The following is a 25,000-nucleotide window of genomic DNA, read 5'->3' as shown; positions in this document are numbered from 1 at the left end:
TGGAATAACTCCATGGCCCACCAGTGGGCCCACAGTTTGTGAATCACTGGTATAAAATGAGCAATACAATATACCTGAGATGGTACCACCCCGCCACACTGCTCCCTTTTGGGCGCCATTGGGGGCTGTCCACTTGCACGGGTGAAGCATAAATGCAATTTTGTTGCTGTGTCACAATGACAATGGGAGTTGGAGTTTCCAAATTGGGCTTTCACTTTCAGACGTACAGTAGTGTAATATTTGGCCATGTTGTTGTTGCTTATCATGCCAGGTGCAGGCTAAGATCCAGATTATACACAAGCTGTATACACCTTTTAAATACAAGTAGTATTGTATGATGTAGTATAGTATAGTATAGTATGGTATAGTATAGTGTACTATAGTATACCATAATAGGCTGTAGTATAATGACTAGACATAGTATAATATTTGTTGACGTTGTTGTCGTTTCTCATGATGGCAGGTGCAGGCTAAGATCCAGGCGGAGTTGGACAGTAAGATTGGGCGGGAGCGGCAGCCGCAACTGAGTGACCGGGGGAGCCTGCCCTACCTGGAGGCCACCATCCGCGAGGTGCTGCGCATACGCCCCGTCTCCCCGCTCCTCATCCCACACGTGGCTCTGGCCGACACCAGGTGTGTTTACACCTACACAGGGGCGTAGCAGGAAATGGTTGGTAGGCCTTGCTATGTAGCCTACAATCAGCTCCAGTGGACCCCCCAGTCATATATCTACATAAATCAGACACTGACACAGACCTATATGAATGGGGCCCTGGTAACTCAGTCATACTTTACCCCCCTGAGCGACACGCCTGTGTTACACCTACACAGGGAAGCTGACGTAGGGGTGGGTAGAAAATGTGTCAGGTGTCCCAAGCCCAGAGAGAGGGGACCAGAGAATTGGGTCTCCATCCATTACTTTGTTGGTATTGAATTTTGGGTGGCTTTCAGATGGTTTTGCCCTGGGTTCACCCAAATCTGTACCTGCTCACACCTTCTTGTTCGCTGGCTCCCCCTGGAGGGAGGTTGGCCAAGTGCTGTTGCAATGACTCCCATCTGCATGTTTGTCTGGTTGTGTGCTTGTCCAATCTGTTCAATTTATTTGCCAATGACTCATAAATCACTCAATTGGTAACAAATTTCATATAGGAAATGGAAACATCCTGTTAAACTTTGCACCTTTGCCAATTGATTACTGAATGGACAGAACTTGCGGGCAATCAAAACCATACAATATTCAGTACACTGTACCATACAATACTCATTACAATGTGCCATACAATACAGACGGACAACAGATATACGGTATTTAAAAAGTCACATTGATTTTTGGTTTCTATGAGCATAATAAGTTGGCGCACGCCTTCTTCATTCATTTATTCACCGGATTCACCAATAGAATGGATTCCACCTTCACTATTGCGCAACATTAGAGCCGAATTGAACAAAAAACCTTTGCGTTACAAAAACCTTTGCAACACCTTGGCGGCTTGGCACTGCTGTCAACATTCTACAGGTGTCCCTTGGGCTGAAATAATTGCCCACACCTGCTGTACAGTACTGTTTACAAAGCAATGGAGAACTAGCAGGCAGTGAACTGTCTTTCTGCAAATGGGATGTTTTATAGTATACAATAACTCAGCAGAAATGTGTGATGATAATTCAATGTTAAAATCAATGATCAAGTGATAAATCGATGATAATTTGGTGACGTCTTCCTTCCATAATTGAATATGAATGTGGGAAAAAGTCAGTGTGTATGGGATTAAATTCTACACCTCTTATACATACATAAGAGCATGTTAGTATAATAGCATGTTACCAGCCTGAAGTGATGTGTGTGAATATATGTGCAATGCTGAATGTAATGTCCTTGTGCATTCTTCTGTATTTATGTATGCATGTATGCTACTTGACACCTTAATTTCCCTTGGGATCAATACATGATACTCTACTCTACTCTACTCTACAGTATTGGGGACTACACTGTGAAGCGCGGGGCGCGAGTCATCATCAACCTCTGGTCCCTACACCACGACCGAAAGGAGTGGAAAAACCCAGACCTCTTTGACCCCGGTGAGAACAGACACAAGAGAAAACAAACAAAAATGCAGACTTACAACACACACACACAGGCAAAAAAAAATCCATAAAAGGAAAGTTCCATGCCTGAAATGATTGAGATAAGCTAAACAAAGCACCATGTTCCCACCTCTCCTCCTCTTCCTTCTGCTCTTTATAAGAGAGTATTGTTTTATTATTGCTGTTATATACACTGTTTATGAAACTTTTCAGTCTCATTTTATTATATACTGCATACAGTACATACTGTTTTTAATCAATCTACCATTGATACTACGTATATAGTTTTTTCAAATTCTAACATTTCAAATGTTTTGTATGATGTAATGTAATGTATGTAATGTAATTAGAGAGTATTGTTTTATTATTGGTGTTATATACAGTATTTATGAATCTTTTCAATCTCATTTTATTATATACTGCATGTACAGTACATACTGTTACTGTAGATTTATCAGTCTACCATTGATACTACGTATTTAATTATTTCTTATCAAATTTCAACATTTCAAATGTTTTTGCATGATGTAATAATGTATATATAATGTAATATATGAATGGAGAATCACTTGACTGCACATCAAATCCACCTTTGCATAACAAATGAAAGTTATCTAACCTACTCTACACTTCCTTTTCTTTATGTTTTTTTTTCTTTGTTTATTTGTTTGCTCCACTAGGCCGGTTTCTGGACGAGGGGGGCGAGAGCGTGTCCAGTCCCTCGGCCAGCTACCTGCCGTTCGGGGCGGGCGTGCGCGTGTGCCTGGGGGAGGCCCTGGCCAAGATGGAGCTCTTCCTCTTCCTCTCCTGGGTCCTGCAGCGCTTCACGCTGGGCGTGCCCCCCGGACAGCCCCTCCCCTCGCTGGAGGGCAAATTCGGCGTGGTGCTCCAGCCCCAGAAGTACAAGGTGCTGGCTCGCCTCCGGGAGGGCTGGGACAGAGGCCAGCCTGGGGCAGAGGCTGAGGCCGAGTCTAGGGCTCTCGCGACGGAGGAGTAGTAGTGTAGAGCAGTGTTTCCCAACCTTTTTTTGTCTCGCGTACCCCCTAAAGCCTTTTTGTCATACCATGAGTACCCCCTCATTCGCGCTCTACGTATATCCCAATGACACTATACTCTGTGCATTTGTTCACTTGTCCATGTACCCCCTGTAGTGTGCTTGCGTACCCCTAGTGGTTGGGAATCACTGGTGAAGAGGACTCTATTCTACATTATTTGTACTGTATACAGCTGTACTCTGCACTGATCACACACTCTGTACTAGCTTGAATGTCCTCTTTGTTGTAAGTTGCTTTGGTCAAAAGCGTCTGCTAAATGTAATTTGGTAGAAAGAAGCAAGCAGCATCCATTCAAAACAAACATGAACACACCATCCACCATCTTTCTGGTGACACGACAACATTCCTTCACAGCATTCCAGAGCTTGTTCTTAGAACATGTTCTGTGTTTTACATTTTGGCCCTGTTCAGGGTTGAACAGACTGCATGTCCTGCTTCTTGGTTTGTGTGCATACTCTGACAAAAATAGTGGGAGGCACATATTTCAAGTAAGCCCTATTAAATTTGAATGCACGATTTCACAAACCCTGGTCTTCAAAGCATGTGTTGTTTTTTTCAAATTCATAATAAATGCAGTTTAAAATCAGCACATTTCAAGTATAATGGAGGAGGTGGCCTGCACACCTTGAATCTTTGTGTGCAGGTGCAGCTCTCAATGGAAGTCACTTGAAACGATAGAAGAAGCGCAACACTGCTACAATTACGGTCAAGGTTTTAATGTGAAAGCTGATGAACATCAGCTTTCACATTAAAACCTTGACCGTAATTGTAGCAGTGTTGCACTTCCACTATAATTTTCAAAAATCAGCACATTACCTGCCTACAAGTGCCAAACTATTTGAAACAGCATGACATCATACAGGTTGAACCAGTAGGCCTACATCATTTCTGAAATGTCAATAAACCACAACACGACAAGGGTGTTTATTTTACCTTTACAAATGTTCTCTTTATTATTATTTACATGTAATAGTCTTCAGATTCTCACATATTTGGCTGACTTGAACATGACAGAAAAAGGCTATGGTTTCTAAAACTGCCATAGTACCTGGACTCGTATGGAAAGCTTATAAGGCTCCCTCCCGCCACATTGATGTCCATTCAGACTTTTGCAAACAAACCCACTATGTTAAGTTGCTGAAGTTCAAACAGTGCAATAACACCTTATTCAGGCAAAACAAAAAAGAAAAAAAGGACATGATAGAAGAATTTTTCCCCCATTTTTTTTTCTTCTTTCCAGAACATTCTTATTTGGTCACAAGACATGGAAGCTGGTTGGAAGAGCACCACGGATTGGACAGCTGGCTTATTCGTTCATTCTATTCATTCAGTCTATTCATTCATTCGTTCATTCATTCAATCATCAATGCATAACAGCAAATGTCATTGCATAAAAAACAAAGCAAAACAAGAGGAGGGCAGAGAGTCACAAGTCAACTGATAAGCAACAGAACACCTGGCTGATAGAAGCTTGTGTGTTTTGTTTCGTTTTCCTCTGTGTTGGCAGACAGCTAACCTACTTACAGGTGGTCATAAATGTTACAGTACACTGGGTGGATTATTTGTATAACCAGTTTTGCAGTGCCTAGATAGAAGCTCAGACAGGGGAAGTAGGCCACTGTTTGCATGCGGATGCGTAATCTAGTCACATTTTCGGGACTAGTAGCTAGGGATGCACCGATACCACTTTTTTGAAAACCAATACAAGTACGAGTACATTAATGTGTGTACTTGCCGATACCGATACCTTTTACCACCAAAATACAATGAAAATAAATGCATGGCCTTGTTTTTTTTCCACCTGTGATATTTTTATTGTCCATTTCCATGTAGATTTAAATGTTAGTAAATGTATGAGGTGGCACTTTTTTCCCATGCTGATTTCAAGTCCACAGAACATGACAAGATTTTGCATTGTTTTGAGTAATAGTAGTACTCGTAGCTGGTATCGGCAAGTGCTTGATGAGTACGAGTACGAGTACAATGAGCAGTATAGGGAGCCGATACCGATACCAGTATCAGTATCGGTGCATCCCTACTAGTGGCCCATCAGTGCCCTTTACACTGTCAGCCAGTGATGTCCTCAGCAATAGGCTGAGAAATAGTCCCGCTGCACGACCAGGATTTCTTTTGCTCCCAATATTGTATTTTTTCGTGACATTTCAGGTTTTACCCCTTGCAAAAGAAATCCTGTTCGTGCAGCGGACTTTTTCTCAGAATCTTCTAGTCACTTGTGGTCCTGCTCACAGGTCAGACGTTCCTGTGGATGTGCGAGCTTTCCATCATTACCTCAGCAATAGGCTGCCATATCACAATCTCGGGCTCTTTCCAACGTCCTCACTCCCCTCCCCTGTGCTTGTGGCCTCGTCATTGACAACAGAAGCTTAATTCCATATCTCACAAAAGCACAATTGAAAGGTCATTTTCACATTTGCCATCGGGATGATAAAAGGGGAAAGTCCCCGAATAGTTGTTGTGGCTAGGCTGACAGCAGGGAAAACCTTTTCTGCACGTGTATTCTGCACGTGAGAAGGTGTCACATGAAGCAAAAGGCCACAAGCACAGGTCAAGGACAGGAGTCAGGATATTGGAATGAGCCCATCCAAAACGACAGCTCAGACCAACATGAGCCCTGCAGAGGAGAGTCCTTTTGGACTGGGAAGACACAGGCAGACCAGTGGGAAGACACACACTGGGCATTTCTCAAAACCTAGTGCAGTGCACTTCCAAGTGTATCAGCCTAATTAGTCACGCCCAGTGATTGGATACTCTTTGGTGAACTCTACGGAATATCCAATCACTGGGCGTGACTAATTAGGCTGATACACTTGGAAGTGCACTGCACTAGGTTTTGAGAAATACCCACTGTTTCTCAATGTCAAGTGTTGTTAACTTGCTAGGACATGAAACGCCCAGTGATTGGATACTCTTTGGTGAACTCCGCAGAGTATTCAAAATCACTACGCGTTTCACGTCCTATAGCCAGGCTAGAACACTGGACATTGAGAAACGGTGACAGTCAGCCCAGTGACCCTATGCTATGAAACGCATGCTCTTCCTGTCTCTCGCACACATTCAGACTTTACTTCCTGTGTTCACTAATCAGACATGCAAACTTCAGCTGTACAAAAAAAAACACACAGAGACACACACGCACACACACAAATGTTCTTTCTTCCAACAGTGTGGAATTCATGATGGCGGTTGGTTTCAGCCAAATCGGCCCACAGCGCCGACAGACTGGACAGCTGATCCTACAAATCTACACGAGGAGGTGCATGCTGTAAACTGTCAACATGTTTTCAACAACCAACATACCACAACAAAACGTCTGCATGCTTCTAGATCAAAAAAGGGATAGGAGACAAGGAACAGAACTCTTCTAACAACCAGGGGTGCGTTTCTCGAAAGCGTAGTTGTTAGCCTGTTAGCAACTTGGGTAGTTGCCAATGGAAAATTGCACCGCAAACAACAAAGTAGCTAATGTAGTTAGCAACTATGGTGTCGAGAAATGCACCCCAGACTACCTGGAAATCTACTCAGGCAACAACATTTCACTACTAGTGGTGATCGCATTCCCTTATAGTGCTTTGACATTTATTTAATCCTTCCACTCTAAGACCAAATAATACATAATCATCTCGACAAGCCATCTCGTTTTTTAAAGACACATGATTCCAAAGCTTTTTTTTCTTCTTTAAAGGGCTTGTCTTTTAAAACCTACCACATAACCCGTCAGACCTGACACTCCAGCCAGAATGCTTCAGACGGAGGCAGAGTTTAAAGTCAGGAAATGTTGTATATTAATCTCTGATACTGGCCTTGGCTCTGTCTCGCAGTCTTGAGGCTCCCACACATTAGATAAGGCAACTGAGGGAACCATACAATGACGGCGACTACCAAAAACAAAACAAAACAAAAACAAAAAATTGAAAAGGCACTATGTTAATTAAGTGTGCTTTCTGAAGTCATAACACGCTGATGCAAGATTTGCAACGTTTTGCAGCATAGACAGATGTTAAAAATGATTGTGAACAGGGGAAAACCCCCGATTCATTTGTCTTATTTTTTGTACTTCTTCTTTTTAACAAGACGATGTGATATGTGGTTATATTAGGTGACATGGGTAGGCACTACTGATGATGACAGACTAAGGGCCTCCACACACCGGCTCCGACAAAGTGCTGAGCACTGCTCCGCAAAAGTTTGATTCCATCGTTTTCATTAGAACCCCGCACACTGGCGCCGATGTCCGCGGACGTTCGCGGATGTCGGATAGCGATGAGACAAGTTCTATTTTGCAGACACCGCCCATTGACTGATCAATGCTATGTTCGTGTGAAATTTGGTTTGGGGGTTGGAATTGTGTCGGAAGCGAAAGTGCTCCGCAGTGCTTTGTCGGAGCCGATGTGTGGAGGCCCTTACAACTCCAGTCAGCCCTTTGGAGTCTACAGCTCCACCATACACAATGCTGCGCTATGAGAAACAGTTCTTGATAATCACACAGTACACACACACACACACACAAACGCACGTGCACGTGCACACACGCACGCACACACGGATGTTAGTCTGACAAAACAACAGACATCTTTGTCTTGCCATGGACTTCAGTGGCTTTCACTTCAGAATTTCAAATCTCGAGGCCAGCTACACCTTCATGTCTACCGACACAAAGTGCAGCTCAGACAAACTTGTTTTGTCAAAGAAAGCACCCCAGAAGCTTATACTAAGAAGCCGGGCCAGGAGTAAAGCAGGTTAAGTTAAGAGGTAAATCATCTAATAGAAGAGCCTGAAGTCTAGCCTGATTATCATCGACTTTCAAATCTCTTCGAGACTTGGTCTGATCAAGAGCATAACAATTAACATTTTCCAAACGGTATGGTTGACCCGCCTCCCTTGGTTACTTAAGAAAAGGAGGACTCCAGGCTCTTCTATTAGGTGCTTTACCTCTTAACTTAACCTGCTGCACTACTGAACCAGCTTCTTAGTATAGGCCCCAGGTCTTAGTGTGTCTCAGGATTTTTGGGCTGTTCTATGAATGGTTATGTTTGACTAAAGGAGTTTCCCTTTTTTATTTTTTTTTTAAATATTTTTTTACTTACAAGATTTTGTTCTTGTTATTAGCCATCTCCTTATTTGAGGTAACCTAGGATAAGAAGCTAAGCCCTGCAAATGTTACTCTTTCAGAGCAAGCTCTCGTTAAATCCTGAATTCACCAAACGACCAAAAAAAAAAAAAAATCTCAAAAGACTCCTCTGCTTCTCTGAAGCAGATACAAAAAAGAAAACATCCAAAATGAGCGTCTTTCAGTGTGACGGAGACTATATTGTACACATACACCTCTAAATGTACCAATATAATAAGATTTATTTCCCCCACCAAGTAATACGGGGGTTATGTCTGTTATGTTACAGAGAGTAGTTACTGAATATGGCTACACAGGGTACTGCAAGTCTTAATTAGTAATGTCCATCCCCCTCCGATAATGATGCCTTGGTTGACAGCACGTGTACAGTACTTGACAGAGAGAGGTGGAAGCTATGACACCAAACCACCCATCCGCCCCATTCCATTCTTTGATATTCGCTCGCATTGCAAAATCCCGTTCCTCCCACAGATGGGGAATGATGTGTACTAATAACCTGTTCTAGTAAAGCTCTCCAGTCCGCCACTTCACAGATAAGCCCAATTCTCCTCTCGCTTACTCTCCCTCTCAGCTCATCTGTGTAGACGGTGCACTGAGGTGGGATGAAACAAAAAGACATCATCACCACCACCACCATCATCATCATCATCATCATCATCATCATCATCATCATCATCATCATCATCATCATCATCATCATCATCATCATCATCATCATCATCATCATCATCACCATCATCTTACGAGGCTCTAAATGAACTTTTTTCACCAACGACGATGGCTAGTAGATGCTACTTACTAGCCAAACACTCACTCGCTAGCAGTCAAAGTGGCTAGCAAGTTGTCTTTTTTTACTAGCCAAACTGAATTTTCAGCCGTATTTGGGGGTGGGAATTTTCACTGCATACCGCTTTAGCTCAGCGGTATCGTGCTGTGCCTTCCATGCCCGAACTGATGCATTGACTGGTAGGTGGCGGGTTTGAGTCCCCAGTGGCGGACTGTGCAGGAACACAGAAGTTACACTAGCCTTGTCACTTCAAATACACGTCAGTGCTGGGGGGCGGGTTCAGTTCACTACAGCCTGGGCAACCATTCCTTTCCCTTTCCTCTCTCCCTTCCAACGTCATGACTTCCATAGAACACACACACACACACACACACGGACACACACACTAACTAGCATTCTACAGTACACAAAACCTCGCACTCTCCCAACGAATCCTCTCACACACTTTTAAGGATGCCACACACTATGACAAGAGAGGAGAGGGAGTCAGTAAAGGGATGTTTGTTTTGCACACACAGACTGAGGAGGAGTTCTTGGCATGCCCATGTGTAGGTTGTTTAAGGTCGTCTTCGTTTTTTGTTTCGGTTTCTTGTGTTTGTTCTTGTTAAGTGCTCTGCTCTGCTCAGCTCTGGCTGTCGGCGCTGCCCTGGCTCTGCGTGCCGTCCTGTTCGTTGATGGTGTGCAAGTGCAGGCAGACGGGTGAGCGTGACACCGAGACGGACACTTGGCCATTGTGCTGTGGCTGATGCTGATGTTGCGGAGAGTGAGGATGCTGAGAGTGAGGATGCTGAGAGTGAGGATGCTGATGCTGTTGCTGAGAACTAGGATGCTGCCGCTCAGTCCCCTCTGGGCGTCCCCTCTCCTCCAGACGGGGAACGGCAATGGCAGGGGGCTCGTGGTGCTGCTGCCTGACGTGGACGCCACCAACACCTCCGCCTCCGCCACCATGCGGTCGGCAGCTGTCACAGAAGTCACCCCGGCCGCCCCGGCCCACAGCATCCTCCTCATCCCTGTCCCTGTCCCCCTCCCCATCCCCCGCGTCCATCAGTCTCTCCAGCTCCTTCATCCTCTCCTCCTCCTCATCTTCATCCTCCTCCTCCTCCTCTTCTTCCTCCTCCTCCTCTTCCCCCTCCCCCATGCCGCGGCTGCACACGCACACCTCGATGCCCGAATCGCCCGTGAAGCGGCGGTGGCGTCCCGGCGTGCGCTCCTTGTCGTCCAGCGCCTCGCATCCTGGCTCCTTACAGCAGTCCCGGGGGGAGGAGGAGGAGGAGGAGGAGGAGAGCAGCTTGCCCCGGCCTGGGCTGGAGCTGCTGTTGCTGTTGCTGCCGGTGGTAGTGGTGGTAGTGGAGTCCCCGGCTAGCACCACCACACGCTGCCTACCCTCGTACAGTGGGGCCCTAGAGAGATGCTTGGCATGCTCCCCAACACCAACACCACCACCACCTCCATCAACACCTCCACCTCCAGGGCCCAGACTGGAGGGGGGTAGATGATGCTGATGGTGGTGCTGATGGTGTTGGTGGTGATGCTGCTCTGGGCTGGGGCTGGAGGAGGCTGAGAGAGCTCCAGGGCAAGACAGGCCAGTGGCAGTGGGGGGGCCCTGAGGGCTACTGTGGACCTCTGGCTGTTCAGTCTGTGTGGTGCCCCCCCCGGAGCCCCCAGCAACGCTGCCTGTCTCTGTGATGATGGTGCTAGCGGGGCTGTAGGGAGGCGGGGGGGTGGGGGGCCGGTTGACCACCTCCTCATAGGCCGGGAGGAGGTAACTGGGAAGAAACCCTGCAGTGGAGAGAGAGAGAGAGAGAGAGAGAGAGAGAGAGAGAGAGAGAGAGAGAGAGAGAGAGAGAGAGAGAGAGAGAGAGAGAGAGAGAGAGAGAGAGCAGAAAAGAGAAGGAAAGCGCGAGGGGTAGAGAACGGGGGAGGGAGAGAAAGGGACGGAAAAGAAGAGAAAGAGCAAGAGAGAATGCGAGCGAGGGGGAGAGAGAGAGAGAGAGGGAGAGAGAAGCAGAAAAATATATTTATGAAAAGCTGAAGATGGAGTGACCGTATGTGGCAGAAGAGGATGGATGTTTTACATCATATTCCTGTGGTACAGGGTGCAATATAATATGTTTTTTTAATTAACTTTGTGTAACCGGTCACCTTGTTGGCCGTTATCCCTTAATTATTCTGTGTATTTAAGAAATGCAATAAACTGTATTTCAAAGCTTATTGGTCATCATCCTAGCACAACAAAAACCTGATTAAGGCGTTTACATGTTGTCAAAATCCTACCCATGTTAATCGGATTTCTCAATCAAGCTATACTAGTGCTGCAACGATATTGTATCGAAACGAGAAATCGTGATGAGCAGAGTCACGATACTGTATAGTGGTGCAAGAAGGCAGTATTGTGATACGCACTTTAAAAAATGTATTACCCTTCAGTCCAAAAAACAAAGGCAAAAAGCAAATTCATTTATTTTTAAAAATCATTGGGTGTATCGAACCGTAGGACAAACATTGTGATATGAGTGGTATGTGTGTGTGTGTGTGTGTGTGTGTGTGTGTGTGTGTGTGTGTGTACGTACTGAGATAGAATGGCAGTGAGGTGTAGTTGTGTGCCTCTCGGTAGGTGATGAGGTTGATCTCGTGCTGCCGCTGCTGCTGCTGCAGTCGGTGTTTGGTGCGGCGATGATGACACACACAGCAACAGATCAGGATGATGATGATGGTCCACACCAGCCAGAACCCTGTGGAGACGAGAGGAGAGAATAGGACACACACACACACACACACACACACACAGACACACACACACACACACACACACACACACAAACAAATTAGTTACGAACCAACAATGAGTTACAAACAGAACCCGGAGAGAAGAGGAGAGGAGATCAGACCACACACGCACGCACGCACGCACGCACGCACGCACGCACGCACACACACACACACACACACTTGCAAACCAACAATGAGTTACAAACAGAACCCGGAGAGAAGAGGAGAGAAGCATCAGGTCATCACACACACACACCCAAATTAGTTACAGAAACAAAAAAAAGTTACAAACAGAAATTGGAAAGGAGAGGACATTAGACCACACACACCCACAAACTTGCAATGAATAAAACACAAGGTCTAAACTTTTCCTGATTTCTTGAAGAAAAGTCGCACTCTGAAGTGTAACTCTTGGATTCTATTTTAGTGGGTTAGCATGACAGACATTTCAGCCCTAAGCCTTCTTCAGCGTCTTGAAGTGTAAAAATGTACAAATCTGTTCACTTGCACCCGAAGACCTTGTAAAAAAACAGTTTGGAGTTGAGACTGAACTTTTCCTGATACACATACAGAGGGATTAACCCAGTGCGGTGGTGTTAATCTGTCGACAATACAAACAAAGTTCACTACAGTTTCCAACCGCCAAAGACGCCAAAGCTGGAGTAAAACAAACACCACTGGCTGCTAAATATTGTTGTTTCAAAGGAAGGGCTGATGACTAAGAGGGTTCTGGGCTAATTCAAAGCAATCAATCATCTGCGTATAATAAATGATGGAATACAATTAGGTGTTCCTGCCTGGAATGCACGCTGTACTGCCAGCACCAAGGTCCCTCAATGGAAAAAAAGATTGTAAACTCAGTTAGTACACACACCGCATGCCAGTTCTCTCTTTTCCCCCCCAACAACATCTCCCCAAACCTCACTCTCGTCTCGTCTTGCTATCAGCACAACCCACCACAACAACGGCACTGCTGCTGCGAAACACTGTGAACAAGAATGCAAACTTGAAACAGGAAGTCATTCATGTCCAGGCTGTGGCCTGGAATTACTGCTAGGGTGAAGACAACGCTAACGTAACATAGCATAGCATCGCTCGGAGACGGACACCCCTAGGAGGTCTTGGCATGTGTTTTTACATTCTTAGCGCGTCCTGCTTCACAAACAGCCTGGAGAATGCAGAGCTTTGCCCTGGATGCATAAAGCAGAGGGACAAAGAGAGAGAGAGAGAGAGAGAGAGAGAGAGAGAGAGAGAGAGAGAGAGAGAGAGAGAGAGAGAGAGAGAGAGAGAGCGAGCAAGAGAGCGAGAGAGAGAGAGATCCCTGAGCAAGTACTGGCAGTGTTTCCCACAGAAATTTTGGAAACTATGGGGGCAGCCGGGGTTTATTTTGTCCGGGGGGGGGGTTGTTTGTATTCTTGCAGCGTAAATGCAAAACGGCAAAACAATGACTACAGTATGACATTGGCGCATGGAGAAACTGTAGGCCTGGGCCTATATTTCAACCATTTATATTTTGAGAATTAAGGCTACATAAGATTTTACCCATGACTTGTATAATAGTAGTACATTGTCATTGTCAAAAAATGCAGTACAGTGAATAATTTCTGTTTACAACACAGTTTCATTCGTCCCTCATGCAGGGGTCTGGGAAACAATAATAAAACAAAATAGGAGCAGAGATAAGAATTTAAGAGCACTGTGAAATTGTTAACGCATAGACAAAAAGGGTCTTAGAGGGTAGGCTATGCCTTTTCCCCCACACATATCTGTAGGCGAACACATTCTACATGAGGGGTGCTGGTCACAGGGCCAGTTTTTTCCAAATTCCTCCCATTAAAAGGGCTGAACAACATATTACACATTTATGTCTATATTCACATTCATTACACATTAGCAGCCCGATGTCTCCTCTGCTGTGTCATGTCTGTCACCAAACTCATTACAACTGTAAAACAAAGCCTAGGGAGTGTTAGTAAACTCATCCCAACTGTCCCACCTCTGAAGGTTTTTTATGTTGCTCCCAAACCCAAGTTAACTACAACAACTTGACTAGGCTTTTGATCCCTGTCTTTCAAGCACTTGTGGTTCTCTCTATAGCAGGGGTGCCCAACCTTTTTTTAACCAAGATCTAGCCTACTTTTGAAGTTGATGGTCTGCCGTGATCTACCAAGTCAAATTCAAGGATGTCAGTATGAAAATTTAAGACCACCATTTATTAATCACCATTATTATGAACAAAATGTTTTTAGTAGGCTACTATGGCCGTATCTTTTCAGTGTGTTTTTAAAGTGTGTTGAATAGCCTATCTTTACAAAGCAATGCAGCACTGATGGTATGCAGAGATAATTTCAGTCATACACAAGTCATAAACAACTGAAACAATTTCAAAATGATAAACATTTGGTATATAAAAGGCACATAGGCCCTATTTCTAAAATATGATGAAGCATTATCATGCCTTCAGTGGTATAGGCTACAAATTAAAAAGGGCTCAGAAATTCACAATTTGTTATGGGTAAATAGTAGGCTACTATGAGAGAGAGAGAGAGAGAGAGAGAGAGAGAGAGAGAGAGAGAGAGAGAGAGAGAGAGAGAGAGAGAGAGAGAGAGAGAGAGAGAGAGAGAGAGAGAGCAATGAGAGAACTCATTGGATTGGTTAACACCCCTGTTAAGAGTGACTTCTTCTATGAAGGTTTTTTTTCAGCTCTCTGGGGCAGTAGCACAGCAAAGGCTTTCTATTGTGAGTTTGGCCAATCATTTTGTCCACAACTGAGGCAAGAAACAGCACAAATTGAAGTGAATTCCATAGCTACATGTCAACAACATAGGCTACATTTCCTTTACACGCGGCACGCAGTGTAAACGCAGTTAGCGATGATGCATGCGACTAGCGATTTGGACGAAGATCCTCGCATATCGGCGTGTCATAACGCATCGTTGCGCACATGTTCTGTTACTCACCCGATGTTACATGTGTGCACACATGAATCAACTGTAATACCCTTACGGTCACTTCCTAATGCTTTCCCCTCATTCTGTTACCGTGGGACTACTTATCTAACCAATACAGAGTCTGTAGGATGTATTTACTCCAGGAGGAAAATGCGAAGGAAATTCAAAATCGTAATTCAAATCGTTTTTAACAAATCGTTTTTTTTACATTTTCGTAAACTATGGCGGCCAAATTTAAACTATGGCGGGCCGCCATAGTTTCCTCAATGTATGGGAAACACTGACTGGGAGGTGCACAAGGTAGCCCAGTACATTCAGCAAGTGTGCAAGTATCAACATGAACTCTGAAGTCCGATTCCTCAAGCCTAATACTTTAATTTGTCCTTAAGAAACAATAAGGAGGTTTGGAGGACACCATACCTACAAGTAGACGCAAGAGGTTTTCTAGGTGCCCTTTCACCGTCTATGATAAGATGTTTGCAGAATTTGTAGACTATTCTTTCTCCTCGCAAAGAGCTTCTTAGGCCTAGAGGAGCTTTTAGGAGTAGCCTAGGCTTTTTTAGCCTGTGCACAGCCCACATCCAGTCACTGGAAGAGTGCGTAGTGGACGCGCACACTTTATGCTAAGCCAGAGGAGATGTGGAAGCACTGCAGTGACATATGTAACCAGGGCTCTAAATTAACTTTTTTCTTCACCAGCCAAAATGGCTAGTAGACGTTAATCTTACTAATTAATTCAAGTCAAAGCAGCTACTAAGTTTTATTTTCTACTAGCCAACTACATTTTCACAAGCATTTGGCCAGTTGTCCAGTGTTAATTTCGAGCCCTGCATATAACCGACCATCTATGTAAGTACTGCTGTAAGTTACATGCACTAGGCCTCGAAATCTGGACTGTAAATAAGACATTTCATGTCATTTGATCTGCGCTTTCGAAAAGACGCTGAACGAAGCATCGATCATCCATGACATTGGGCCATGCGTCACGTCACAACTCCAGAGGCCACAGGAACAGATAGGAGGAAGCAGTTTGACAAGCACCCCTGAGCAGGGCCGGATTAAGATGGCCTGGGGCCCCTTGGCTACAGACAGCTGTGCCCCCCCGCCAGGAAAATCATGTGACAAATGTACATAGACAATGTCATAATAACCAGGTAGGAACTAAGGAATGCATGTCTAGCAACTGGACTCAACACAACAGATTTTCAATATTACATCTTGTGCGAGTTTTCACTTTTGGCCAATCAGGGCCCCCCTGGCAGGTGGGGGCCCCTTGGCAGCATCCATATCTGGCCTGTGCATTAAACCCACCCTGCCCCTGACTCTGAGTAGGTTTATGAGATGTGGAGGGAGGCTGAGTGGTGCTGATAGTAGCAGTGGTGGCTCACTAGCCCTCTGGGAAATGTATAAGGCCACTGGGGGCAAGCGTGCGGGTCAGCCAGAAGCGTGGGAGGTCTGCATGCTAAATATACACACACACACACACACACACATATATATACCACATTACTTTTGATGAATTGATGTGGAATAAGTCTAAATCGGTCTGGAATGCCCCCTCCTGGTCCTGCCCTTAGCCTGGGTGGGCAAGTGGACAAGACAGGGTACTCAAGACAAGGCACAGGACAGGGTATGCAGGCAGAGTGGGCAGCTGTGTTGCCAGATTGGGTGGTTACGCGCCCAATTGGGCTGCTTGGCATGGGCGTCTGTGGGTATAAATGGTCAAAAACGACCATTTGGTGATTTCTTTTCTGCAGTTTTTTAGACAAAGACCTCAATACAATTTGTTGGAATTGGGTAGAATTTCGTGCCTCCAGGCAGTTCTTGAGCACCGTTTGGACTGGAAATGGAGACAGACAAATCTGGCAACACTGGTGGGCAGCTGTGCCATGCAGGGTTGCCAGATGTGTCTGGTCACCCAAACGGTGCTTCGTTTCATTTCCTGCCTAAACAATGTTCAAAAACCGTCACTAAATTCCGCCCAATCAGAACTAAAATTGTATTGATTTCTATGGCCATAAATAAATCTACAGAAAAAACCTGCCCGTCCAATGCCCGTTTTTGACCATTTTTACCCGCAGACGAGACGACCATCCTGAGCCCCCCAATTGGGCGGGTAAGGTAACCGCCCAATCAGGCAACACTGATGGTCATTTTTTGAGCATCGTTTGGGCTGGAAATGGTCAGACACACATCTGGCAACACTGACGACCATCCTAAGCAGCCCAATTGGGCGGGTAACTAACCGCCCATTCTGGCAACAATGGTGACTGGTGTCTGGCGCCCTTCTGCTGGCTTATCAGAGCCTTCAATTAGTCCTGTGTGGGCACTCACTCACTCCCTCCCTCAGTCCCGCACCAAGGACACATTCCAACCGGCCAGCATGGTTGGCATTTTTGCTTGGGGAGGGGCTTCAACGATGGGAGGAAAACACAGCTGACTGCCTGGCTGGCTGGCTGGCTGGCTGGCTGGCTGGGGCTTAAACCAAACAGTGGGCGCAGTGTAGCGTGGATGGATGAAAGGGGAAAAACAGTGCACCAGCACCACCATCACCACCACCAGCACCAGCACCACCAAAAACGGCGACATCGAACGGTGTTGGGCCAGGCTTTTGAAAAGCGACCAGAGAGAGAGAGAGAGAGAGAGAGAGAGAGAGAGAGAGAGAGAGAGAGAGAGAGAGAGAGAGGAGAGAGTGGCAATTTCTTCATACGTGACGAGATGTGCGCGTGTTAAGGCACGCTCTGACGGACAGCAGGAAAACAGCAGTGTTGACTCTGTGGGGATGGATGGAGCATTGCATTGTACATTGCACTCAATGGGTCATGGAAAACAGCTGTGAATACGGGCTGCGTTGTGAGAATAAAAGCGAGCGAGACGGTGAAACCTCATCCCAAATGTTAATGCTGCAAGTCAGTCGTCATGGGGAGGGTGTGTGTGTGTGTGTGTGTGCAGTTGGAAGCTTGGCTACCAAACAAAACAAAGACGCTGAAATAAATGAATGAATGAATGAATGAATGAATGAATGAATGAATGACAAGAGTGTGAGAGAAAAAGAGACGGAGAGAGAGAGAGAGAGAGAGAGAGAGAGAGGGAGGGAGGGAGGGAGAGACGGAATCCAGAAGATAAAGAGACCGTGAGAGATCGGTTGAAAGACAGCGAAAGACAAAACAGACAAGAGCACAAGAGAAGAGAAGCGAAGAGGGGGTGGCGTGGCGAGGCGAGAAGAAGTTTGCTTTCCCAAACGCAGGAAGAAACCTAAGGCAGCTGTTTACTTGGAGCGCCAGCGATCGGGTTACGCTGGCAGCGGTGCCTGTCTGTGGGGCGTTGTGGGGCTGGTCCGACCACCGCAAATGGAGGATGTGTGTGTGTGTGTGTTTGTGTGTGTGTGTGTGTGTGTGTGTGTGTGTGTGTGTGTGTGTGTGTGTGTGTGTGTGTGTGTGTGTGTGTGCGTGCAGGGGTGGGAGGTGTCCTGTGGGGAGCGGGGAGACTTGACTCAGCATCCAGTGTGCCAGACCCGGGCCAACAGCGGGCCTCGAGTCAACCAGGAGCATTTTCTGTTATTAAAATAGCCGGGAGCGCTCTCGCTCTTGCTCTCAGGGGGGGGGGGGGGAGAGAGAGAGCAACCATCTTTGTAACCCGACCACATTACCTCCGTAAGGAGGAGTGGGAATAAACACACAACCCTTCTTGATTACTTCATTATTAAATAGGGCTTAAAAAGTTCACACCGGCTCTGACCCCCCACCCCAAAAAAAGAAAATGAAGAGGAAACAGTAATTAAGTATTGTCAACAACCTTGAAATGCCGCCCCCCATAAAAAACAGAAACTCTAAACATCCTCCATGTCGTTGGTATGCTGTCAGGTTCTCACGGTGTAGAAGTTAGAGGGAAGGAATGAGGGAAGGAGCGAGCGAAGAAAAGCAAAGGCAGGGCGTTGTTTTCATGTGCCACTACAGGGTACCACTGCATGGAGGACATGGAGCAGCGAGAACAAAAACAACACCAACCGGCCAATCAGGAGAAAAGGCTGTTCAAGGCTGTCCAACTTCTGTCCAATCACAGGGCTTGGCCTTTGCCTGGTGCTCGCAACGCAAGGCAGCTATAGGCTATTAGTGATGTGTTTGTTTTTCCACTTGTAAGATCTTTTGCTGCCGCGTATTATAGGCAGATGGATCAAACCTACAGAGACCAGCAGCAGGAGAAGGGTGCATTTAGATCGTCTGGCGGCAGCATCTGAAGGCGTTTTATCTCTGACTGCCTGACCTTAATATAGAGTCAGTGATACTCAACCTTTTTTGAACAAACACCCCCTGGAGCTCATCATAGAGTGGAGTAATTGTATTAATCACCAAAGGGATTTAAGCCTTCCAACGCCCTCTTGACATCATCATAAGCTTGCCAATACCCCCCACTTAGTATTGAAAAATAAAAATCCTTCTGTGGTGACCACTGATGATTAAAATGGGCGCATGATGAAAGGCGCCGACTTTTCAACAAATTTTCACCGGGTGGGGTGCCCTGGAGCCCTGGAGCACTGTGGGTATAGGTGCCTTGCTCAGAGAGAGATGAGGAGTGAAGGGTGGGATTCGAATCTGCAACCAAGTGATCTACAGTTCAACTCTCTAACCATTACATAGCCCCTGGGGGGCTGTAGGACCCCCGTTGAGAAACACTAATATAGAGTCAGAGGCTGGTCACTGGGGTCGTGTGCCGTCCTGCACCACGCTTAGCCCCATCACCCAACCTGCATCACGTCCTGCCAACACTCAAGACAAGACCCCACCCGGTGCAAATTTGCTGAAAGGTCGGCGCCTTTCATCATGCGCCCATTTTAATCATCAGTGATCACCGCAGAAGGATTCAGAAAGTTCTATCGCGATGGAGCCTGACCCAACAGAGTGATTCAACAAAACTTGGTTCACACCAGACGTGGAAAAGAAAACGCAAAACGCAACTGCATAGTGCATACAACAGCTAGGCAGGATTTTTCAGTGCCATTGACTACACCAGTATTCAGCAACAGCAAAATAGTCTAAATACCATTTTGTTTCTGCTAAATGACTCAGCGAGCATTAACACTGTGGAAAAGTACGATCCTTAACACTGTGCTCGAGGACAGGTGACTTTAAAAAACAAACAAAACAAAAAACAGAACAAACGCCAGCATGAGGGAGAGCAATTATGGGCGTGGCATCGAGTAGTCTGCTGTCTGTAGGCCATCTGTCTTCCTGTCCTGACAACCCTCTAGCACATTCTGTGGCCGTGAACGCTGTCTTCTTATGCACTGCTCTAGAAACACACAGGGTAGTTATGTTATGTGAAATGCCTTGCAGGTTGTGGAGGAGGCTGGTGGAGCTAAGCACAGCACACAACAGGTGCACTCATCACCTCGACACCTAAACAAAATAGATATGTTGAGATGGGTATCTATACAAGTTCAGTATAAAAAAAAACACGCACATCCGTCTCAAAAATATTCTGGGCGCAGGACCAGCATGATGTCTGATGAAGGGCATGCTGCCCGAAACGTCATTTTAAATGTAAGAAACGGGAGCCTGTTGTGCAGAGTTTTATTCTCAATTTTCATGGGTATCTATACAGCCATGACTCCCAGACATGTTAAGGAATTACAGCATGGGCAAGGCAAGGCAACTCTTACAAAACTGAAGGACAGATTGAAGGTTGAAGGTGGCAAGAATGAAGGTCGCAAGAGCGGAAGGAGGAAGAGAGATAAGGAAGAAGAGAGTTATTTGCGGGGTATTTGTTACAGCACCTGGAGCACTGTGTGGGCATAGGTACCTAACTCAGGCGGTGTTTATACATACCCGGGTATTCTGATATACGCAGACCTTCTCCTTCGGATGTGCCTTTCGTTCACAAACAAACAAAGGTTTTCCCTCTATAAACGAAGCTCCAAAAAAACTCTGGCAAAAGTGGAGATTTTTAAAAAATCTCCGATTAGCGTTTGTATATAAACAGAGATAAACGGAGACTTGAATGGCACTACTTACGGCCTTAACGTATTTATGACAGCTCTCAACAGCACATGTATGCGTATTTGCCTTTGATGTGAACGAAAATATTTCGCTAAGCAAAATGTTCGTTTATTAAAATACCCAGGTATGTATAAACAGCACCTCAAGGTCACCTCAACCAGAGAGAGTAGAGAGAGAGAGGTTCCATTGGCCCATTGTTTCCGGGTTCTATTATTGCAAGGGGGAGAGGGGGGAAATCCCCCTTTAGGCAGACCTAGGCAGACCTAAGAACTGTTCTATTCAATGCTAGGAGTATTATGACACGCACCTTTAGGCAGACCGGAACCTGGTAATGTTAGGTGCCCATAGCAACCTATTACATTGGCATATCTCTACATACTTAAAGAATCTCTGACCTCAACCATGGAGTGAGAAAAGGAGTGAAGGGTGGGTGGGATTCAAACCTGCAACCAAGTGACCTACACAGTACAACTCCCTAACCATTACACCACAGCTGCCCCACAAGAGATGGAGGAAAAGGAATATAAGGAGAAGCAAACAGCAGTGCGCTAAGCCCCCCACATTTGGGCTTGCATGCCCATGGGGACCACGGTTCGAGTCCGGACGGGGTGATTACCCAGCCCTACCCCACATGTCTCTCCTGCTCATTTCCTGTCTCCTCTCACACTGTCCTGTCATAATAAAGGCCCCAAAAGCCCAAAAAACATCATACAAGGAGAAGCAAACAAAAAAAGAAAAGAGTTGTACTTACACCAAAGCTCATAGTAGTGGCTACAGCACTGGGACTCGCAGCAGTAGCCCGATTCACAGATGTAGCTCTGGTTCTTTGGCCCTTGGCACAGCAGCTTGCTCTGATGGAGAAACAGACAAACAGACATAAACACAGAGACATGAACGTCACACGTTAGCATGAGCAGACACTACTGGGATGGACGTCAGAAGACGTCTCTGCTCTTGACAGTAGTGGAGGAACGTGGTGTGTGTGGTGATTTCATCAGCAAAAGTCCAAGATCGCAACTAAATCATAGTCGACTCGCTCACTTGACTCAAAGTGGCTGAACGCATACCACTATAAAGCATGCAGTTGAGGTACACAGGTCATTACATATGCATTACAGAAAGATTATAAAGAACACACAAAAAAAAAAAAAAAAAAAAAAAAAAAAAAAAAAACGGCAATAAGTTCCAGCCATTCAAAAGTGTGTTTGTTACCTGTCTTAGTCCAACCACTAAGAAAGGCATGATGGAGAGGAGTTCCAAAATTAAAACAGTATTAAAAAACAACAACAACAAAACAAACTTCACTCTTCAACTTCACTCTTCCGTGTCCTCTGCTTCAGCAGCGAGGGCAACACTGGCACACAGCACAGCACAACGCAGCACAGCACAGTGTGGTGTAGTGTGGTGTAGTGTGGTGTAGTGTGGTGTAGTGTGGTGTAGTGTGGTGTAGTGTGGTGTAGCGCGGTGTAGCGCGTCAGGACTGGCAGGAGAGTGGCACGGTGGTGTTGGGAGCAGCAGTGGCAGTGGCAGTGGTAGCAGCAGCACTGGAATATCCAACAGCGGTGGCCATGAGTGTGCAGCGCCCTGTCCTGTGGGTACAACTGAACTGAGGAGCGTCTAAGAGTTCAGCTGGCTGTCTGGCGGGCGGGCGGGCGGACAGGGGTCTAGATTTAAACACTCAGCTCAGCTTGGTGCGCCACCAAGCCCCCCCGGAGCCCACACACACACACACACACACACACACACACACACAGGCTCATACACGCGCACACACACACAGACACACACACACACACACAGACACACACAGACACACACAGACACACACACACACACACACACACACACACACACACACACACACACACACACACACACACACACACACACACACACACACACACACACACACACACACACAGTTTAACAGCCGGTGCAGTGTGCCAGGGAATGCGGGTAAATAGCCCTCCATGCCCCACACGAGGCTGCAAAGTTAGGCTGGTCTCGTTCGTCCTCACTCTGGCTGTGTGACTGACGGTGACTCACACCCTCAGACACACACACAGACACACAGCCAGACGGTCAGCTGTGTATTGGGCACGACCTGACCCGACTATCGGTAAATGTTTACAGTCTTAAGTAGTCATGGCTTGCTATTCAGAGACAGTCCCCATGTGAAGAGGGCACCACATGATTTCTCTGTCTAGTGTTCACTTCAGTTGAAACATGTAGAGGGGAATAACTTTATTGATCCCTAGGGGGAAATTGAGGAGTAAAAGAAAAAGTAAAAGTAAAAGTAATAGCAGTTGTGTATGCAGAGCACAATGCATCGCTTGTTTAAATAAACAATGGCTTAGTGGAAATAATGCAATGTCCCCCATTGTATCAGCCTGGCGGTTTGAATGTAATGAAACATGCAGCTTGCAAAAGTTGTATTTGAAACCAGGGTCAAGAGAGGACATTTCAAGTCCTGCAGTGGCCTAACGGTAGGGCACGGGGTTACTATACCGTCGACCCGGATTCGATCCCTGCCCCCGGTCATTTGCCGAACCTTCCCAGTCTCTCCCCCACTCGCTTCCTGTCTCTCTGACTGTGCATAATCAATAAACGGCAGGGCTTGACACTGGCACCTGCCAACCGGCCAAATGTTGGTGAAACTTGGCTTTGGGTAGTAATAGTTTCAGTGAGACTAACCAATTCGGCTAGCAGTTTATTCCTTGGTATGACATACGCATCATACTTGTAGTAGCCTACGTGTATACTCTGTTGTTTTCCCCTTGTGTATCAATTGTTTGTACAGGTATTTAAGTTCAAGACAAAACTCAGCAACTCAGTTTCTATTTGCTTGATATACTTCCATGTAGAAAGCTATACACTCATCTTGCTTTAGCATCTCATCTTCTTAGGTTAGACGTACACTATCATGATAAAGAAAAAATAAAGAATTCGTGGCTAGTGGAATACCTGCATGGCTAGTGACTCGGGAAAACCACTAGCCACAGTGGCCAGTGGGTGAAAAAGTTAATGTCAAGCCCTGATAAACAGTAAAAGGTCTGTTCTGCATACAATGTCTGGATATTTTACTCCAGTAGTCTCATCTGGGTGTGAATGATATTGATAGCCCCGCGCCTCGTATTTTTTAAAGATTTGTTTGGGGAAATGGGGAAGATCACGAAATAAAAATTCGGGTCAGAACTGAACCCGGGTCCCGGTGTAATGGTATAGTACCTTAACCGTTGTAGCCATGGCCGAGGCCATAACCAATAATATTATATTTTTTATAAACAGTAGAAGTCTGCACACTGTAGCTCTGATTTGAAGGTTTATTCAGGTCATACAACCAGGGCTCTAAATTATCCTTTTTCATCACCAGCAAAATGACTAATAAAGATTAACCGTACTAGCCAAACACACTCAGTTATAGGTCAAAGTGGCTAGTCATTTTCTTTTCTATCAGCCAAGCTGAAATCTCACCAGCATTTGGCTGGTTGACTGGTGTTCATTTAGAGCCCTGCATACAGCATTGTGAGCCAACAGGGTCTTCATCACTTCATTAACCTTCAAAGCGGAGCTACAGTGTTAGGAGGATATAACGGATATATACAGTGTTAGGATATAACGGCCGATATTCACGTTTTTTAAGTGTATCGGTATCGTCCGATACACGTGTGATTTTAGCCGATACGCAATAACTTATTTATTAAGTTATTTTATCTTATTCGCGTTTTTTTGAAAGCACCAAGACACTTTATTTTTGTATTACTTGATTGTTAGAGTGGGTGTTTAAATGTTACAAGTTCTACCTCAAATTGATATTGTTAAATAAATGTTTATTTTTAACTTGAGACCTGGAATATGTCATTTTTTAAACTTTTTTTAACCCATATCGGCCCCAAACATCGTGTATCGGAAATCGGGTATCGGCCAAGGGTGATGAAAAAAAAAACGGTATCGCATCGGCCATTAAAAAACCTGTATCGGTCGACCCCTAGTTAGGAGTTCTACTCTTTCTATTGTCAGAGTCAGACAGGCCTTTGTCCTGCACCTGGCCTCAGCGATGTGGGATGTGCATACTCTTACTCCAGGCCATACCCTAACCCAACCACAACTGTCGTAACTCCATTGCTGCAACATGTCTTATGAGGTCATCAGAGGTTAATGTTTAGACTTAATCTATGGCTGTAGGCATGTAAAAAGTTGGCAGCCCATTT

At 45.6% G+C, this 25,000-nt stretch overlaps 2 protein-coding genes across 3 annotated transcripts in view; one reads left to right on the top strand and one right to left on the bottom strand.

Moving 5' to 3' along the window:
* Window positions 1-4,801, top strand: part of LOC134441618 (steroid 17-alpha-hydroxylase/17,20 lyase) — a 9,313-nt gene extending 4,512 nt beyond the window's left edge. The window contains exons 6-8 of the mRNA XM_063192000.1: window positions 464-633; window positions 1,973-2,076; window positions 2,763-4,801. Of these exons, the coding sequence (XP_063048070.1) occupies window positions 464-633; window positions 1,973-2,076; window positions 2,763-3,079 (591 nt within the window). The 3' untranslated portion in view covers window positions 3,080-4,801. The remainder of the gene's footprint in view (window positions 1-463; window positions 634-1,972; window positions 2,077-2,762) is intronic.
* A 4,749-nt stretch (window positions 4,802-9,550) lies between these two features.
* The window catches only part of wbp1la (WW domain binding protein 1-like a), a 21,298-nt gene continuing 5,848 nt past the window's right edge, over window positions 9,551-25,000 (bottom strand). Inside the window, exons 1-4 of one of the 2 annotated variants that reach the window (XM_063191096.1) lie at window positions 22,002-22,088; window positions 21,541-21,640; window positions 11,644-11,805; window positions 9,551-10,852 (exon numbers count right to left, since the gene is read on the bottom strand). In XM_063191096.1, the coding sequence (XP_063047166.1) occupies window positions 9,696-10,852; window positions 11,644-11,805; window positions 21,541-21,640; window positions 22,002-22,031 (1,449 nt within the window). In that variant the 5' untranslated portion in view covers window positions 22,032-22,088 and the 3' untranslated portion in view covers window positions 9,551-9,695. Of the gene's footprint in view, window positions 10,853-11,643; window positions 11,806-21,540; window positions 21,641-22,001; window positions 22,089-25,000 lie in introns of those variants that run through there. The other variant, XM_063191095.1, reaches the window with a different exon arrangement.

The sequence above is a fragment of the Engraulis encrasicolus genome, chromosome 24 (genome assembly GCF_034702125.1).
Source record: "Engraulis encrasicolus isolate BLACKSEA-1 chromosome 24, IST_EnEncr_1.0, whole genome shotgun sequence".
Classification (NCBI taxonomy): Eukaryota; Metazoa; Chordata; class Actinopteri; order Clupeiformes; family Engraulidae; genus Engraulis; species Engraulis encrasicolus.
Note: the sequence above shows the minus strand (reverse complement) of the source record. Positions and strands in the feature narration are given on the sequence as shown.